Source organism: Peromyscus californicus, unplaced genomic scaffold, assembly GCF_007827085.1.
Source record: "Peromyscus californicus insignis strain IS unplaced genomic scaffold, ASM782708v3 Scaffold_12__1_contigs__length_115047231, whole genome shotgun sequence".
NCBI classification, from domain to species: domain Eukaryota; kingdom Metazoa; phylum Chordata; class Mammalia; order Rodentia; family Cricetidae; genus Peromyscus; species Peromyscus californicus.
This window is the reverse complement of record NW_026294413.1, coordinates 48,102,458-48,121,639: the sequence shown is the minus strand read 5'-3', so window position 1 is coordinate 48,121,639 and position 19,182 is coordinate 48,102,458. Positions and strand designations below refer to the sequence as shown.

The window sequence follows — 19,182 nt, the reverse complement described above, 5'->3', positions numbered from 1 at the left end:
AAACTCACAGAGATCCGCCTGCCTCTGCCTCCTGAGTGCTGGGATTAAAGGCGTGCGCCACCACCGCCCGGCGTGACTTTTTCTTATAGTCTACACATAGTGGTCACGGTGCTCCATTCTTTGTTTGCATTGTTGTTTGGTGTCTAGGGGGAAAGAACATAAGTGTGTATAAATTGACCCCCCGGACACTGCAATCAGCATTGAAGATCTCCTTTTCCCCAGCCCAGCTGCCGCCCCTGGTCACCCATGGTTATCTTCTTGATGCACGTCCTTCAGACTTCAGGGTGGACCTCTGCAAAAATACATGGATGTTTAGAGCCATGTGTTTGCTTTTGAGACAGTCTCATTATTACAGCCCTGGCTGGCATAGGACACACTGTGTAGACCAGGCTGGCCTCAGACTCAGATCTACCTGCCTCTGCCTCCCAAGTACCGGCAACAGTGTGTGTACCACCACACGCAGCCACATGTTGGCTTTCTTTATGTACAACTGTGTACATATGTCCAACTGTGTGTTAAATGAAGGGACAAAGACATAGGCTTTCCTGGTATCAGTTACACTGTGACCTAAGTTTCTGACTGTACAGGAATCCAGAAAAAAATCTGATTCTCCACTAGAACAACCTGACAGGGACTGCACTAGAACATGGCTTGAGTTTGCTGCTGTTTGCTATTATTAGTTTTGGTCTCCAGTGCATCCAGTGAAGTCACTTACTGGCTTCCTAACTAGGCACTGTTCCAGGCACAGGGGACAGGCAGGCTGTGAGCAAATCTCTGCCTCCCTGGTTTGTCTGCCACCTTGAAGGGGAAACCACATAAAACAGGATGTTGATGATGAGCTCCAAGGCAAAGTTAGGGAGAAAAGAATAGGGAATTCCAAGAGGAGACCAGAAGGAAAAGGAGCAAAGAGGAAAGAGGAGGCCAGATTGTAATCTTGTTTTCTTTTTACTAGAGGATGTAATTTTAGAAATGGACTATGGAGAAGGTAACAGTTTAAGACAAGTTTATGTCTTTGATTGGGGTGTGTGTGTGTGTGTGTGTGGCGTTGGGGGTGCACTCACTGGTGCATGCAGTTGTAGAGGCCAGAGGTCAACACAGGCGTATTCTCTCTCTCTCTCCACCTTATTCTCTCACCGTTTTAACTAGACTAGCTGGAAGTCCAGTCCTCCTCCTGCTGCCGACCGTCAGAGCTGGACGTGTGCAGCCACACTTGGCTTTACGTGGGTGCTCAGGTCCTCGTGCTCACACAGCAAGCACTTCACCGCTAAGCTGCCCTTCCAGTCCTGACTTTTCTCTTTCCTCCCTCTCTCTCTCTTTCTTTCTTTCTCTCCCCCTCCCCCCTCATAGAGTGTTCACAGATAGCACTACAGAAACCAGGAAGGTTAAATTCGCAGACTTTTCTCTTCAATGGCAGGGAAGATTTCCTTTTTGCCTCCCGTGGGTCATTACTCTTAGGGCTGTGGCACTTGTAGGGACCCCACACACATTTCCCCCTTTTATTTTCATAGCCAATTAGAAGCTTCCTTTTTTATTTTTTATTTTCTCTATGCAGTCCTGGCTGTCCTGGAGCTTGCTATGGAGATCAGGCTGGCCTTGAACTCACAGAGATCCTCCTGCCTCTGCCTCTCAAGTGCTGGGATAAAAGGCATGCACCACCACACCTGGCTTCGAAGCTTCCTTTTTAAAGGGAGAGAAAAGAATTAAGGAAGGTATTTTCAGCTTGTCTTCCTCACCCCAGCAACACTCTCTCAGCTGGCACACTTGCCAAGAGTTGGCTATGGAGCAACTTCCTGCTCAGGGAACAGCAGGTGATCTGCCAGCCCCACACAAAGGCAGATCCTGGCGTGAGGGCTTCTCTCTGGCTTTCAGACACAACTGCACTTTTAAAGGGTATCAAACTCCTTCTACTGACTATTTTGAAAAGTTCTCTTCTTACTAGTGGTCTCTTAACTTGGCTGCACATTGGCATTCTCCAAAGATTAAAAAAGTTCAGAACCAAAAAAAAAAAAAAAAAGTTCAGAACCGCCAGGCGGTGGTGGCGCACGCCTTTAATCCCAGCATGCGGGAGGCAGAGGCAGGAGGATCTCTATGAGTTCGAGGCCAACCTGGGCTACAGAGTGAGATCCAGGAAAGGCGCCAAAGCTACGCAAAGAAACTCTGTCTCGAAAAAAGGAAACACACACACACACAAAGTTCAGATGCCTGGGTCCCACCCCTAAAATTTCAAGCTCTATTCATCTTGTGTGCAGGTCTGGCATCATATCAAGTCCCTACATCCAGGAATGAGGAATGGTTCTACTGACCTCTAGACTACAGCCTCACTGTCCATATGACTGCAATAGCCCTCAATATTATTAGAGCTCAGCTGATCATTAGACCATACCGTTCCATTGACCATTAGACTATACAGTCCCTCTGACCATTAGACCATACAGTTCCACAGGCTACTAGACTACAGCCTAGCCCTGTTGACCACTGGTGATATGAATTTTTTGCCTAGAACTTGCCACTGCAAAGCCCTAGGCCATTTCCCCAACACTGTAATTCATAATGTTTACTTTTTCATTTTGTTTTGTTTTTCCAGACAGGGTTTCTCTGTGTAGCCTTTGCTGTCCTGGAACTCACAATGTAGACCAGGTTGAACTCGGAACTCACAGAGATCCGCCTGCCTCTGCCTCCCAAGTGCTGGGATTAAAGGTGTGTGCTACCTCCCAGCCATGTTTACTTTAACTATGATTCACTGTATTTTCTTTTTGGTGGCGGGGTGTCTCTGTGCAGCTCTGGTTGTCCTGGAACTCACTTTGTAGACCAAACTGGCCTTGAACTCAGAGATGTGTTGTGCCTCTGTCTACAGACTACTAGGATTAAAGGTATGTCACCACACCTGGCTTGATTCACTGTATTTTCTATTATTTTCGTCCTTGAGTTTATTTGAACAGAGTCTCAGGCCCCTCTCAGAATGCAGAAAGGATCACAGAATCCCACTATTCCATTATTTGTTGTTGAGGGTTTCTTTTGTTCATTTGTTTTTGTTTCTGAGACAAGTTCTCAGGTAGTCCAGAACTTGTGTATCTGAAGATGGCCTCATATCCCTGGTCCTCCAGTCTTCAACCTCTCAATCCCTGGAATTACAAATCTGTGGTGCCACTACACCTAGCCCTCCATTTCATTCATTTTTAAATAAAACTGTTCACTATTCATTAAATTTGTTTTTGAAACCCTTAATTTAAAAAGCACTGTGGTATCAGGGACTGTGTACACCTTTAATTCCAAGACCCAGATCTCTGTTAATTCAAGGTCAGCCTGGTCTGTATAGCAAGTTCCAGGCCAGCCAGGGCTACAGGGTACCGGGTAAGACCTTGTCAAAAAAAAAAAAAAATCATTGACATTATTTCAAAGTGAAGATTTTCAAACTACTAGGACTAGTCCAGTTTGGCTGGCTTCTTATCCATTTTTTGACCCAATAAACAAGAGTATTCCAAATCAAACTCATCCACCTTCTAATTCATCAGACCACATCCTGAGTGTCTACTTTCTACTCCACACCAGCCTGTTAGGCATTTCTTTCTCATCACAAATGATAATTTGAGATAATGGTGGGCTCACACCTGTAATCCTAGCCCTATGGAGGCTGAGGGAGGAGAACCCTGATTTCCAGGCCTGTCTGGTCTACAAGGTCAATTCAAAGCCAGCTTGGCTACACATGCAGACAGTAAGAGGGGAGGTAACTGTCAGGTCCAGAAGAAACTCGGAACAAATGGCTTTTGAACCTGACAGTAACAACTTCAGGGATAATTTGAAAAAAAGTAAAATGAAACTGGGGAATCACACACACATCCCATCTATATTTATGACCTGTTAAGCATGCCAACCAGTTTGTCCCATTTCACTCACAGAAATTCCATTTTATACTGAAGCTCAAAGAGGTAGACTTGCCCAAGATCACAGAACTGGTAACGGAAACAACATTTCAACTTAGTTAAGCTTGGAGTCTTCAGATCTTTTCCACCATGGTGGTTTTTCGTTGTTTTTTTTTTTTTTTTTTTTTTTTTTTGGTTTTTCGAGACAGGGTTTCTCTGTGTAGCTTTGCGCCTTTCCTGGAACTCGCTTTGGAGACCAGGCTGGCCTCGAACTCACAGAGATCCGCCTGGCTCTGCCTCCCGAGTGCTGGGATTAAAGGCGTGCGCCACCACCGCCCGGCTCGTTGTTTTTTTAATGATGTGAAAAAAAAATACTTTTATTTGGGCATAAGAGTGAAAATAACAGAAAAAGCTAGAGAGTAATGTTTGAGGTTCTGTATCAATGTGTGTTTTTGAATAATCTGAAAACGTTAAGTGCCTGGGATAATGTCTACTTATGAATTCACATAACCCAGAAATAACTGTGTTTTGAGAGTGCAGACTCACTGACCACCCGTTATGTGTCCATGTTTTCTGATCCCTCTTACCCCCTTTTATTTCCAGGGGCTTTTAGTGTAGTGTTAGAGCACTCCATCTTCTTGAGTGGATCCTATTTAAGTGGCCGTTTTGGTTTCATCCTTCCAGTTTACTGCCGAATGCGTTATTACTGTATGTAGGACAATTTGTTAATCTGTAAGCCTGCTCCTTTGACATACTAGTAGGAAGCTTTCTACAGGCAGGACTGGCCGTGCCGTTCTTACGTGGGCCCCGCGAGAAACTCGCCAACACTAGGAATACAACAGACCGCAACCAAATCTGGAATGGAAGAAAACTTTGCGATTTCATCCTGTCATACACGTTTACCTGAACGACCGGGCTGAAAAGTTGTATTTCTGTTTGCTGTACTTCGAAACGGATGTTAAAAGCTCTTCGAGTCACCCGGGCAAGTGGGAAGCGCCTCATTTTGGCCTGTCTAACGCTGAAGCAACTGGGGTAAAAGTGACAATACAGAACTTGGTTCTAACAAGGGACGTCATTCGAGACCAAATCCAAAAGAGCCGAGAGCTCTCCTGTCCTGTCCTGTCCTGCCAGATCCACGGCAGGCTTTGACACCCGGAACCCAGCGGAGAGACCACAGGGCCGGCGACACCTGCCAGGGGAAGTCAGTGGACGGCCGCGGGCCAGAGGCCGGAGATCCGGGACGCCAGCCCAGCGCTGTCCCCGTCGTCCCCGCAGGCTCGGCGGCGCGCCCGGCAACCGGCATCCAATTCTGCTGACACTTTCCTTCCGAGAAAGGGGTGGGAACTGGAGCTGCGCGGCGCGGCGGGAGGCGGGGGCAGCTACCCCGGAGCCACACCCGAGGGGCGGTGACTCAAGCGGCGGGGCCGTCAGTCAGCCGCGAGTTCCCTTCCGGTCCCGGCAGGCCTCGGGCGCGCGATTCCCAGCACCCCGCCCCGCCCCGCCCGCCCGCCGCGCGCACCCAAGGGAACGCCGCATTGTGTTTCCCGGCCAAGTCCCCGGATGCCCGCCGCCCTCCCGGGTCCGGGCCGTGACGTGGCCACGCCCCCGCGCTGCCCTGCGTGCCACGTCACCGCTTGCGGCAGTTCCGGGGGCGCAGCGGGCGATGACGTAGGGGAACGTGCCCTCTATATGAGGTTGGGGAGCGCCCGAGCCGGCCTTTTCCGCCCGCTCCCCCCTCCCCCCGAGCGCCGCTCCGGCTGCACCGCGCTCGCTCCGCGCTGTCAGGCTAGCGCCGCCGTCCCCAGCCGCCACCATGATCATCTACCGGGACCTCATCAGCCGTGAGTCCCCCGCCGCCCGCGGGCCTGGGTGCGGGTGGGCTCGGGGAGGCCTGGGGCCGCGAGCGCAGGGCTTGGGGCCGGGAGCCGCCGCCGCCGCCGCCGCGTGCGCCCAGCCGGCGCGGGACATGGCGGGCCTCCGCCGGGTGACGGGCGGCTCTCTGTCCTCCTTCAGATGACGAGCTGTTCTCCGACATCTACAAGATCCGGGAGATCGCGGACGGGCTGTGCCTGGAGGTGGAGGGCAAGGTGAGCGGGGCGCCGCGGGGAGGGCGGCCGGCCGGGCGGGCTGGGGTTTGCGGCTCGCCCGCCGGAGCTCGTGCAATCCTCCCGGCCGCCTCCAGGCGGAGGAGACGCTCTTTCCGGCCTTGGGTTTTTCTAGAAAAGTGGAGGCGGAGCCGAGCCTGGAAATAGGTCCGCGAACTCAGCGCCCATCCTCCTTCCGGGCGCTCGGGGACATATTGTCTCTGTTTAGGATATCTTGGCAAGTGTGTGCGCGCTTAACCCCTGGCGGTCCGAGAGCCGGCAACTTCTGGCTTCCGCTTGGTTAGAGTGATCATGGTTTTCGGTCCGGGCAGCGATTTTTGTTGGGTTAAAGTGTTTCAGGGAGGTGACAGGTCGTTGCCGGAGTGTGTAGAAGGTAAGTTGGAGCTGGGTTTTTTTTTTTTTTTTTTTTGCAACGAAACTGTTTTTCTTAATGTAGATGGTCAGTAGAACAGAGGGTAACATCGATGACTCGCTCATTGGTGGAAATGCTTCCGCCGAAGGCCCAGAGGGCGAAGGTACCGAAAGCACAGTAGTCACCGGTGTGGATATTGTCATGAACCACCACTTACAAGAAACCAGCTTCACAAAAGAGGCCTACAAAAAGTACATCAAAGATTACATGAAATCGTAAGTGAGAGATAAGCACCCTGTTTTGGTGGTCAGGGTCCTAGAAGACTTACTGGTGTCTGCTTAGTTCCTTAGTTATAAAGGACTTGGGAAGGGAGGACCTTTTGTTACACAGGGATGGTTGCTTTTCATTAATAGGAGCATACTGGAGCAAGCGGGCCAGCTCTAACTTTGAAGAATAGAAAAAAATTCCTTTTTAAAAGTTAATGCTGCTTGGAATTAAAGTTCTTGAATGGTTTCCTCTGTCACCTAGTAGCTTGTAGCCAGTAGACTTGTTTTTAGGTTGGGGCTTGTATTTTTTTTTTACTTCATGAAAAAAACTGATTTTGCTGAAAATTGAATACTTTAGTGACCTGTTACAAATTTACTGTTTCAGACTCAAAGGCAAACTTGAAGAACAGAAACCAGAAAGAGTAAAGCCTTTTATGACTGGGGCTGCAGAGCAAATTAAGCACATTCTTGCTAATTTCAATAACTACCAGGTAAATAAGTCAAAGAATGATACAATCTTAACCATGGGAACAAAGGAGGCTGCTTTGGTTTGTTACGTCTGTACATGGCCCCGGCTGTCGCGGAACTCACTGTAAGCCAGGCTAGCTTTGAACCCCCTGAGATCCACCCACCTCAGCCTCTTGAGATTAAAGGTGTATGCCACCACACCAGACTAGGAGCTATAATTTAAATTGATGAACATTTACTTTTCATTGAGACAGGGTTTCTCTGTAGACTAGGCAGGCCTTTGAACCCAGAGGTCCAAATGTCTCTGCCTGCTGAGTGCTGAGATTAAAGGTGTGTGCCAGCACACTTGGCTAGTATCTGGAGTTTTTACTTGGCAAAATGTTGGCTTGGAGCCAGGCGGTGGTGGCACACACCTTTAATCCCAGCACTCTGGAGGCAGAGACAGGGGGATCTACAGAGCCAGTCCCAGGACGGGCTCCAAAGCTACGCAGAGAAGCCCTGTTTTGGGGGGAGGGGGCGAGGGAATTGGCTTAGAGCTGTTCTGAATCACCCTTTTGTTTGTTGTTTACTTTGATCTGTGTGAGTATAACAGTCTGATTCTAGGTGTTTGTAACTTGTTTCTTCAGTTTTTTATTGGTGAAAACATGAATCCAGACGGCATGGTTGCTCTTCTGGACTACCGTGAAGATGGTGTGACTCCATTCATGATTTTCTTTAAGGATGGCTTAGAGATGGAAAAATGTGTAAGTATATGTTGAAATTATAGTGTAAAACCAGCAGGTCTTTCAGGTGTGATCTTTGCCATCTACAGATGGTAGGCATGGGTTTTACAGAAGCCCTCTAGGTGGTAGGATCTAAAGAGAATAACGCCTCATACATAAAAGCCTGGAGGTAGAGTAGCTTCTGATAGAGTGCTCAGAGAAACTGGTGAGGGCAGGAAGGCTCTCAAGGTCATCTGTAGGCAAGTAGAGTTGGACACTAGCCTGGAGTAAATGATTATGTGCCCCTTGCCCCACAGTGGGTTCAAGTCCATTTCATATTGGACCACAGGATTGCTCCCGAGTGGACTAAATTGAATACACAAGTGTTTATAAGGAACTCGTGGAGATTTTTGGAGGCTTTTGAGTTGGCTGGGTGGAAGGTGAGCTTAGAGTTATCCTGAAGAAACACAAAGTGGGCCCCCACCCTGGGACAGGTGGGGTGGGCTCCTATTCAGACAGTGTCTGCCGTTTGTGGAGGATGGACTCTGCAGACAGATTGCAGGTGCTGCGGCTTGGTGAGGGTAGTCTGCATCCACTGATAGACCTAGAACAGTTTGTGGTTCTTCTGGTTTGCACTAGGATGCCAAAGAAAATGCTCCCTGCGCTTCCTGCCTGTCTTTGTGGCAGTCCAGATTGAATTGGGGAGTACATTTGTATGGTAGGACAGTTGTGCTTTTGAGCTGGGGGTAGCTCTTAATGCAATCTCATTGTTTTGCAGTAACAAATTGGATCTATCACCTGTCACCATAACCGGCTGCTGCTTACCATCCATACAACACCAGGACTTAGGACAAATGGGACTGATATCATCTTGAGCTTTTATTTTGACCATGATTTATTTGGAGTGGAGACATTGTTTTTTTCTTTTTTTCTTTTTTTTTTTTAAAAAGAAAAAACATGTCATGTAGGTTGTCTAAAAATAAAGTGCATTTAAATTCACTTACAGATGCCTCTTAGTTTAATGTGATTGTGCAGACTCCGTCCTTTAGCGGTGGTGAGAAGAAACTAGAGCCTGGTGGTTAACAGAAAATAACTTCTGCGGTGGGAACTACTTACAAAGCAAGAATCTGAGTTGCAGTGAAGGGAAAGCCATGAAGTGGACCCCTCACTTTCATCACCTCCAGGAAGAACTTGCCAAAAGCATAAAGACCAGCTAGTTGGAAACAAAGTACTGTCTGCTTATTCAGAAGTAGAACCAAGTCTCCTGGGTGAATGCCAGACTCCTTAAACTTGTATAAACTTGGTGGGGAGGGGGTTGGCTTTATTTCGTTTGGAGACGGTTTCACCATGTAGCCCTGGCTGTTCAGCCTCTAGACCTCTCCCTTCTGAGTGCTGGGACTAAAGGCGTGGGCCACCATATATGGAGGACAATGGCTTAGGATGGCTGATGGAATAGGATACGAGATGTGTTGATCCAGTTGGTTTGGATACTGCTTAATAACTTCCCACTCCAGGAGCCAAGTAACTCCAAGGTAAACTGTTCACAAGGAATGCTAACAGCCTTCTTGATAGGGTGAGGTTGGATGAAGAGAACAAGGCTGGGTGAAATGGATCTCAACAAACCTAGACCCGCATACTGTCTGCTGTAAAGTAGGTTTGTCCATGGCTGATTGAGGAGTTGTCTATTTCAACAAAATTTGCATTTATGTGAAGTGCTGGGAAACCCTATAGAGTCCCTTCCTGTTTATAATGTATCTTCAAAAGCTAAAACGGATTTATGATTTGCAATCTGAGGTTTGTCCAGGGATCAAAATACAAAAGTACACTAAATTTAAGGGGGTACTAATACCCCTTTGTGATGGATGGGAAGCCCATATGCTGGATATTATATTTTGATGAAGGGAGGATGTGCCATTGTGATCTAGGAAGCCACTTTGAAAATGTTTCAGGCCAGTTACTGCTGTCAAAACCAGTACACATACCTTGAGAAAACCTAAAACCTAGTTGTGCTAGCTCTAGAGAAGTGAACAACACATTATAGCCCAGAGGCTCTGTAGGGTAGAACCAGAAGTCAGTAATAAGCACAAAGTTTGGGTCCTTTTAAAAGTACATTTTTAGAAATCGTGTGTATGATGCAGATGCTTATGGAGTAACAGTTTCTGTTTTTCCTTCGGAGCTGAGGACCAGGCCTTGCACTTGCTCGGCAAGCACTCTAACATTGAGCTAAACCCTCAACTCCATGGTTGGTTTTTTAAGACGGTTTCTCTGTATACCTGGCTGGCCTGGAACTCAAGAGATCAGCTTGCCTCTGCCTCTCCAAGTGCTGGGATTAAAGGCGTGCACCACCACTGCCTGGTGGTAAGACTTGTTTTGCTTTTGAGACAGCTTTTTACATCCCAGGCTGGTTTCAAATAGCTGAGGATAACCTTGCCTCTGCCGCCTACGATTGTAGTCATCTGCCTCTGTTGAGGAGATTGGGTCCTGGAAATGGAATGTAGGGTTTATGTAGTTATCAAGCACACCACCAACACTGGCTCCATCTTCAACCCCTGGGGCTTATTGTGGGGTTTTTTGGGCCTCTGTAGAGATGGGCCTCGAACTCCAACCTTTTAGTGCTAGGACATAAGGCTTGCACTTCTATCCCAGGCTCCCAATTTCTTTAGAAGGCAGCTTTCTCAGTCATTTTTCCTAATTGATTTTCTAGCTAGTGCTGGAGCCACTTGGAGAAGAAAAACAAGCACCCGAGCTTCCTGCACAGGTCGGGTGTGCACCGCTTGACCTTTCTAACGTTGTGTTTGGTACAGACAGGTTTCAAGTACCCATGGGCCCTGGGTTTTGTTGCATGTGTGGAGAACGATGGGATGGAGAAAGGACTTACAGTGTCAGCTGTGGAAGCCTGTGCAGGGTGCCATTTGAACATGGATGTGAAGGAGTGGCCATGTGGATGTCTGGGAGCAGACCATTCAAGCCGCCTTCATCATCTAAAATGTCTTTATTAGCCAGCTGGTGACTAGGTTCAGGATCCCAGTGTAGCCTCCGAGCCTTTCTCGGGGTGAGCTTTTACACACAAACACAAAAACTTCATTTAACAACAACAGGTAGAGACAGAAACTAAAGAGCAAGGTTAGAGACTTTCCCAGAACTAAGGGCTTTGCTGGATTAGGTCTTTTAGTTTGACAGATGGTGCCATCTTCCATGCTGTGTTTTCCAACCTGAATGGTACTTTCATCATGGAGTCAGCCTTGCTAAGGTCTGGGGACCTACTAGATCTGATGCCTTTACGTTCCCCACTGGTCTCAGTGAATGAGTCAAATCGTGGACCCCTGTTTTAAAGTGGTATAGTTTGCCCTAAGGACCATATATATATACATATATGATTTATTGGGGTGATTTACAGGCTGCATGCAGTCCAGCTAATCCAACAAGTTGTGAACAGAAAGTTCAAGAATCTAGTAGTTACTCGCTCCACAAGGCTGAGTGTCTCAGCTGGTTTCTGTATTTGCTGGAATCACAAAGAAGCAGGCTCCAATGCCAGTGAAGGAATGGATGTGCTAGCAAGGTGAGGACAAGCAGGCAAAGAACAAAACCTTTCTTCTTCCATGTCCTTATACAGGCTGCCAGAAGAAGATGTGGTCCAGATTAGAGTTGTGTCTTCCCCCCTCAGAGGGTCTAGACTAGAAGCGGTTTCACCCACTTCAAACCAAGCAAAACTAACCTCTCACCGGTGTGCCCTCCGTTTCTGGATCGTAGTTCGTTCCAGATGCAGTCAAGTTGACAACCAAGAACAGCCATCACACACAGCAATAGGATCCCTAAATAAGACACTGAGTGCTGGAGGAACATGCACGCTTTTCAGTCCCTGGCCCACTTTCCCTAACTGCTAGATACTAACCAGTTTTCAGTGTCCTTGTCGCCTCCCGGGTGGTCCTTCTTGAGTTGGTGAATTCTCTTCAGGCCTGCTTACTCACATGCAGGGCAGTACTAAGGAAAGAAATTTTCTTTTTAAACTTTTCAGTACTTGGACACTTTTCCAAGTGGGAAATACATGGGAAGCTTCCTTCACTCTTGAGCCACAAACTGATGGATTGCAGTGGATGACGCCCAGTGATGCATGGTTTCCACCATTTTAGAGACAGCAGCATCTTTATCCATGGGGTTGGGTGCTGTCCATAGAAGCCAGTCACCTAGTGTTTTGAAGGTGTGAGCCCAGTGCAACACCCTGGAGACAAATGTGTTATCCCAAACTCCAAAAAGTCCCGGAGTTAGAAATTGAGGTGCCCTGGGGTGCATTCATGCTGACTCCTCAGTTCCATTCTCCTAGCTCCTAGCAAGCATGATTATCTATAGGTGACATGTTCCCTAGGGCTTCTCAGGAATTCTTTTTTTCTTTTTTTTTCCTAGACAGGGTTTCTCTGTGTAGCTCTGGCTGTCCTGGAACTCTCTCTGTAGACCAGGCTGGCCTCGAACTCAGGGTTCCTTCTACCTCTGCCTCCCAAGTGATGACATCAAAAGTGTGCACCACCACCGCCTTTAAGGATGGTAAGGATTTTTTTTTTTTTTGCTTTTCGAGACATCATTTCTCTGTGTAACAATCCTGGCTGTCCTGGAACTTGCTCTGTAGACCAGGCTGGCCTCAAACTCACAGAGATCCACCTGCCTCTGCCTCCCGAATGCTGGGATTAAAGGTGTGTGCCACCATCACAAGTTTAGGCAAGTCAACTAGAGAGTTCAGAATACTACTGCAAACTAAACTGGTAATGAGGTTGATGGTAAAGGAGAGTAGCCACAAATCTCAGGCAACTTGAAGAACTGTAACACATCATCCTTTGAGGACCTGTGTGAGCACATGCAATGAGAGGCCCTGGCTGGGGGGCAGAACACTCTCCATGAAACCTAACCCAGGAGGATTTGAACCAACAAGGACACCACATGGCAGTGATTGGCAGCTTGTAGGTCAGGCCTGCATCTTCCTGGTAGACCACAAGCTTTGGAAGAGGAGTGTCAGCATTATAATTTATGTAATTCTATATCCTTAAGAAATTAGGATGTTGCGGCCGGTGAAGGTGCACACCCTTGATCCCAGCACTCAGAAGGCAGAGGTAGGCTGATTTCTGAGTTCCAGCACAACCAGGGATAAACAGAGAAACTCAAAAATCCAAAGAAAGGAGCCGGGCGGTGGTGGCACAGGCCTTTAATCCCAGCACTTGGGAGGCAGAGGCAGGCTGATCTCTGTGAGTTCGAGGCCAGCCTGGTCTACAGAGCGAGATCCAGGACAGGCGCAAAAGCTACACAGAGAAACCCTGTCGAAGAAAAAAACAAACAAACAAACAAATGGATAAATAAGGGTGTAACATAATGTAATGCTTTTGAGGACCTTTAATTTATATTAATATATAAATTATATATAATTGTATAAATTCATATATGTAGTATACGTAATTTATATTATCTCAAACAAAAATCCCTGAGAAAGATGCTCAAGAAGAAAAGGGTGCTGCACACCTTCCACTGGCTGAGCTAGCTGCTGGGGTAGCTGTCTCCATTAGCAGGTCAGGTCATAATGTTGGCAGTTTATCCAGGGAATCCCTCCAACCCCACCCACTGGTTACATCATAGCAGCAATGATAAGTATCAGCTTATCATGGGGGGGGGGGCATGTTTTGAACTTCTAGGCTATTCCATCTTGTTTATTTAGAGAGCCTGTAGATTGTGGATTTCTGCTGCTACACATGGTTCCAAACAATGGAGAATGACATTTAATAATCTCACACACGGGGCCATGAGAACCTCTGGAGAGGATGTGGTTTAGTCCGGGTCAACATGCCTCAGTTAGAAAAAATGTCAACTATGCACCTAGAGGAGAATTCTTTCCAAAGTAGCTTGCTCAATGGTGTTTCCTCAATTACCTTCTCCAGCTTGAGAGACTTTTCCAATCATTTATGAGTGCATTGTTCTTCTCTGCATATACAGGGTGCACCGAAGGGTCCTCTGCAGAACTTCAGCCTGTGAGTCATAAGTGACAGACCGAATGAAAACTGAGGTACTCAGTGACTCACTGAAGGGCAAGGCCCAGAGAGGACACAAGTCACAATTGTTAGTCAACAGTTAAAAGGCACAGAGTTTTGTTGGTTTTGTATGTGTGCAGGGGACTGAGCCTGGGCAGCATCATTCCAATCAATTATCAATCACTGAGCAACGTCCCCAGCCCCGCGTGAAATATTTTAATAATACCGTTGAGGTACTAGGCATCATTTAGTCCTGAGGTTCTGGTTTTTTTGTTTGTTTGTTTTGTTTTTTTGTAGTTTTTTGTTTTTTTTTTGTTTTTTTTTTTTTGAGACAGGGCTTCTCTCTGTAGCCCTGGATGTCTTGGAAATCAGAGATCCACCTGCCTCTGCCTCCTGAGTGCTGGGATTAACAGCATGCACCACCACCACCTGGCATACAAACATGCTACTAACAAAATAGGACAGAAACCTGTATGTTCAGCTTCTCCTTAGGTCCACAGTACCAGAGACTGAATGGTGAGCCAAAAGAAATCATTTCCCCACAGGGAGGTGGTGGTGCACGATTTTAATCCCAGTACTCGGGAGGCAGAAGCAAGCTGATCTCTGTGAGTTTGAGGCCAGCCTGGTCTACAGAGAGATCCAGGACAGTCAGGGCTGATACACAGAAAAACCCTGTCTTGAAAAGCAACAACAGGGGCTGGAGAGATGGCTCAGAGATGGCTCAGAGGTTAAGAGCACTGCTTGTTCTTCCTAAAGGTCCTGAGTTCAATTCCCAGCAACCACGTGGTGGCTCACAACCATCTGTAATGAGATCTGGTGCCCTCTTCTGGCCTGCAGGGATATGTGCAGGCAGAACAGTGTATCTAAAATAAATAAATTAAAAAAAAAAAGAGAGGAAAAAAAAAGAAAAGCAACAACAACAAAATCTTTTCTCATTTAAGTTGTTTCTCTCAGGTATTTGGTTACAGCAGTGAAAAAACTAACCTACCTCTTGCAGAAAGCAGCAGGGACTTGGAAAATCACAGAAAAGGCTAGTATTCTCTGGACACCCACCTGAAAACAGCAATGCATGCAACTTCACTTGAGCACATCAAGAATTTTCCCGAAGAACTCCTAAGCTGTTGTGTAAGCAAAACAGCCAAACTAATGTTTAACCTAAGGTGAAAACTGGCCAGTTAAAGAGGAAAACTGCTGCACATAAAATTTAAAAAAAGGATACCTTTATTAGCTCCCGGAGGTAAAACTGCGTGTCAGTAGCTAGTGAACGAGCATCAGCTAGAAACTCGGTCAGTTTGAACCTTGGTGTGGCGCATTATAATCTTCCTCTGTCACATCCCAGTGCACCATTCTTCCAATGCTGAGGGCAACTGGAAGTGATGGGTTTAGTCAGGTGGGACGTGTGCTGGGCGATTGCCCTGGGTAATATGAGCACAACGGCAACGCCAACTGCCACTGTCTATTAAAAGGAAAAGTGACTAAGCCGCTGAAATTTGGTTAAGCAATGTGCAACATGCTCCTTTCTGCTCCACAGACAGGGAGGAGGGTGGGGGAGCGTGGGAGCAGCAGGGGCTTGATGGAGGAGTGATAGCTTTCTTCACAATCATAAGAACTGGGGCTGAAACCGGGTGGCAGTGGCGCACGCATTTAATCCCAGCACTCGGGAGGCAGAGCCAGGGGAATCTCTGTGAGTTCGAGGCCAGCCTGGTCTACAGAGTGAGATCCAGGACAGGCACCAAAACTATATGGAGAAACTCCGTCTCAAAAAACAAAACAAAAACATTGTGGCTGAGGCCCTGCTGGCCAAGATGGGTTCACCAGAGAAAGCCTTGTGCCCATGCCTCCATAACCCCCTCTCTTCCACCTTCTTTTCCTTTCTTTTCACTATGGTCTTACTACATAGCTCGGGCTAGCTTCAAACTTTTAATCCTCTCTGCCGCCCAAGTGCTGGGCTGACAGGTATGCATTTTATTTACTCTTTTTTTTTTATTTTTGCTTTTTGTTTTTGTTTTTTTCTTTTCTTTTCTTTTTTTTTTTTTTTTTTTTTTTTTCAAGACAGGGTTTCTCTGTGTAGTTTTGGAGCCTGTCCTGGATCTCGCTCTGTAGACCAGGCTGGCTTCAAACTCACAGAGATCCGCCTGCTTCTGCTGGGATTAAAGGTGTGTGCCACTACTGCACCTGGCTATGCATTTTAGTTTATAATGTGCTTAGTTCCCACAGAGGCCAGAAAAGGGTGTCAGATCTCCCAAGACAGAGTCACAGACAGTTGCTAGCCAGCATGTGGGTGCTAGGAATTGGACCTAGGTCCTCTGGAAAAGCAGCCAGTGCTCTTAATCAGTGAGCCATCTCTAGATAGCCCACTCTGTATATATTTTAATATAAAATTTACAGGACACAGGAACTTTCATAAGGAAATGAGGACCAAAAGAAACAGGTAGAGGTAAATCATTTCAGACTTAGGTTTGGTGAGAAGTGGACAGGTGTGCAGGATGACTGGATGAAGATCATCAGGGTTCCTGTTGCTGTAATGAAGCACCGTGGCCAGCAACTTGGGGAGGAAAGGGTCCACTGAAGAAAGGCAAGGCAGGAACTCTAACTAGGCAGGAACCTAGAGGCAGGAGCTGATGCAGAGGCCATGGAGGAATGTTGCTTACTGGCTTGCTTTCCATGGCTTGCTGAGCCTGCTTTCTTATAGAACCCAGGACACCACCAGCCCCAGGGCAGCATCACCCACAATAGGCGGGGCTCTCCCCGCCCCCATCAATCACTAATTAAGAAAATACCCTACCAGGCCAGCATTGATGGCACATACAGAGGCAGGTGGATCTGTGAGTTTAAGGCCAGCCTGGCTACACAGAGAAACTCTGTCTCTAAATAAATAAGCAAACAAACAAATATAGAAAGAAAGAAAGAGACAGAGAGAAAAAGAGAGAGAGAGGGAGGGAGGAAGGAAGGAAGGAAGGAAGGAAGTGGGGGGAGGAAGGAGGGAGGAAGGGAAACTGCCTTGCATGCCCACGTGCTGTGCTTACAGCCAATCTTCTGGAGGCATCTTCTCAGTTGAGGCTCCTCTCAGAGAAGCGGACGGAAAACTAGACTGCACAAAGAGAGCTGATAGAATGGTAACGGACTGTGGGAAATTTGCAAAGCCAAATTTTACTCCGATTCTCTGTCCTAATGATGGGGGGGTTCTCTTCCTCTGTGCTTCTGAGGGGGGCCGTTCTCTCAAACAGAGGTTCTGTGATTTGCTTCAGGGGAAATGGGTGAGGAGAAAAAGAGAGTGGCCTTGCTGCCATCCATTTTCTCAATGCCAAGGTGGCATCTTCTGGAGTATCAGACCTTTAACCCCATCATTAACATCCCAAGAACACCGTGGAGGCTGGCTCCATGGGACGTGTGAACTGCACAAAAAGCCTGCCAAACATTGCTTAGCTTTTCCCACCAAGTTCTTTGGTAATTTTGCTGAATGTTCTTCTCTTTTAATCCCTTGGCCTGTTTCTGTCAGACTGTGAATGGTCTGAGATTTTACCATTTGCAAGCTAACACGTTACTACGGTTTCACATACATATTTTGACAGGAGACACCAAACTTATGTGTAAAAGACAGCTTATCACTGATGCAGAAGTAGCAGCTGGAGCAGCAACTGGAAAATGTTCCCACACCCTGTTCCTCCACGGTGATGGGAAGGTCAGATGCTACTGCATATGCAGAGGGGTGCACCACAGAAGAGCCACCCCCAAATCAGAAGGCTGGGATTTATAAGGCAGTTTGCACCTTTGTCTCTGATGTCCCCTGATGTCCCAACAGATACATCAGCCTGGAATGAATGGGGACTTACCTCTAGGAGACAGGGGAAGGCAACTGACTTCTTTTGGGGAGGCCATCTGCAAACCTCTTCGGAAGGGTGCACTAGCTTCCAGGACTGTTAGTTATGCTAAGATGTTCAGAAGGCACTAACAGGCCAGCAGGGACGAGGAAAGAAAACCAAAGGAAAGAAAGATGCAAAATAAAATTGCAGATGCCAGGCAGTGGTGGCGCACATCTTTAATCTCAGCACTCAGAGGCAGGCGGATCTCTGTGAGTTCGAGGCCAGCTGGTCTATAGAGTTTTAGGACAACTAGGACTGTTACATAGAGAAACCCTGTGTGGAATGTAATTGACCCCCCCCCCATAATCTTATAGGGAGTGGCACTATTAGGAGGCATGGACTTTTGAAGTAGGTGTGGCCTTGTAAGAGGAAGTGTGTCACTGTGGGGGCGGGCTTTAAGGTCTCCTGTGCTCAAGATCCTGCCTAGTGTGACAGTCTATTTCCTGTTGCCTGCATATCAACATGTAGCAGCTCCTTCTCCAGCATCATGTCTGCTGGCACACCACCATGCTCCCCACCATGATGACAATGGACTAAACCTCTAAACTGGAAGCCAGCTCAATTAAATGTTTTCCTTTATAGGAGTTGCTGTGGTTATGGTGTCTCTTCACAGCAATAGAAACTCTAAGACACCCTGTCTCAAAAATAAAATAAAATTGCAGAGATAACAATACATTTTGCGGCAGGTGGGTGACTCACTCTGGGTGCTGGGAACCAAACTCAGGTCCTCTGCAAGAGCAGTATTCACAGAATTGTCTCCATAACCCCAGAAAGGGTTTTTGGTTCACAGTTCCAGATTATAGCCCATCATTTTTGGGGACACCAGAGAGGTGGGAACTCCTAACATGACATTACATCCATACTCAAGAAGCAGAGAGTGTTGAATGCATGCATGCTCACATTCCTTTGCTTTCTCCATTCTTACCCAGTTCAGGATCCTCTCCCTAGGGAATGGTGCCACCTGCAGGAGGCAGATCTTCCTACCCCCCATGCCCACCGCACAACCTGGTCTAAATAATTCCTTATTGAGACCCCCCCCCTTCCCAGTTGATCCTAGAAAGATAAGAGTCAGGTGGATCTCTGTGAGTTCAAGGCCAGCCTGGGCTACAGAGTGAGTCCCAGGAAAGGCCCAAAGCTATATAGAGAAACTCTGTCTCGAAAAACCAAAAAAAAAAAAAAAAAAAATAGCGAAGAGGAGAAAGACAGAAGAAACACAGGAGGACCTGGGTCAATACCCAACGGCCTCTTCTGTTTATTCAGAAGGGCTTTTTATAACAATGCCAAGGGGCAGGGGAGTCTTGTAGAAGGCAGAACTATTTTAAGCACAAACAGCCTCTGGCCCCACGTTGTTCCTGGTGATTCATTCTACAGGTGTCGCTGAGGCTGAACTGATGTGTATATGTATAGAAATGTATTTTTTTCTTTTTTAAAAAGATTTGTTTACTTTATGTATATTGCAGTGCGTTTACCCACCAGCCCCACAGTTCCCCAGAGTTTTCTTGAGTGCAAGCAGCAGGAAATATTAGAAGGATTTAGATTCTGGAGATAAACAGATAGAAAAT

The 19,182-nt window shown here is 47.2% G+C and overlaps 1 protein-coding gene, 1 long non-coding RNA gene and 1 other non-coding gene across 6 annotated transcripts; 2 read left to right on the top strand and 1 right to left on the bottom strand.

Moving 5' to 3' along the window:
- Positions 1-5,558: 5,558 nt before the first annotated feature.
- Tpt1 (tumor protein, translationally-controlled 1) lies at positions 5,559-8,755 on the top strand. Its single transcript, XM_052732719.1, has 6 exons — positions 5,559-5,701; positions 5,874-5,947; positions 6,402-6,592; positions 6,969-7,074; positions 7,678-7,794; positions 8,531-8,755. Exons 1-6 carry the CDS (start codon positions 5,674-5,676, stop codon positions 8,531-8,533), a joined length of 519 nt encoding a protein of 172 aa, XP_052588679.1. The 5' UTR covers positions 5,559-5,673; the 3' UTR covers positions 8,534-8,755.
- Positions 8,339-8,465, top strand: LOC128108086 (small nucleolar RNA SNORA31). The gene has a single exon (XR_008217301.1). It is a non-coding gene; the product is annotated as a small nucleolar RNA SNORA31 (small nucleolar RNA).
- Positions 8,756-10,725: 1,970 nt separating the features above from the next.
- On the bottom strand, positions 10,726-15,129 carry LOC128107879 (uncharacterized). 4 transcript variants are annotated; one of them, XR_008217233.1, is made up of 4 exons: positions 14,977-15,129; positions 14,746-14,810; positions 11,468-13,755; positions 10,726-11,366 (listed from the first exon to the last, which is right to left on the bottom strand). It is a non-coding gene; the product is annotated as an uncharacterized LOC128107879 (long non-coding RNA). The 4 variants fall into 4 exon arrangements; XR_008217234.1 differs by having other exon boundaries at positions 10,726-11,733; positions 13,659-13,755; XR_008217231.1 differs by having other exon boundaries at positions 10,726-13,755.
- Positions 15,130-19,182: the final 4,053 nt, after the last annotated feature.

What these genes read in the sequence shown, in the direction of transcription:
- Tpt1 (XM_052732719.1), top strand. Translation starts at nt 5,674, where the DNA reads ATGATCATCTACCGGGACCTCATCAGCC. An exon ending in ATCAAAGATTACATGAAATC is followed by an intron (nt 6,593 to 6,968) that starts GTAAGTGAGAGA and finishes TTACTGTTTCAG; the next exon opens with ACTCAAAGGCAAACTTGAAG. An exon ending in CTAATTTCAATAACTACCAG is followed by an intron (nt 7,075 to 7,677) that starts GTAAATAAGTCA and finishes TTGTTTCTTCAG; the next exon opens with TTTTTTATTGGTGAAAACAT.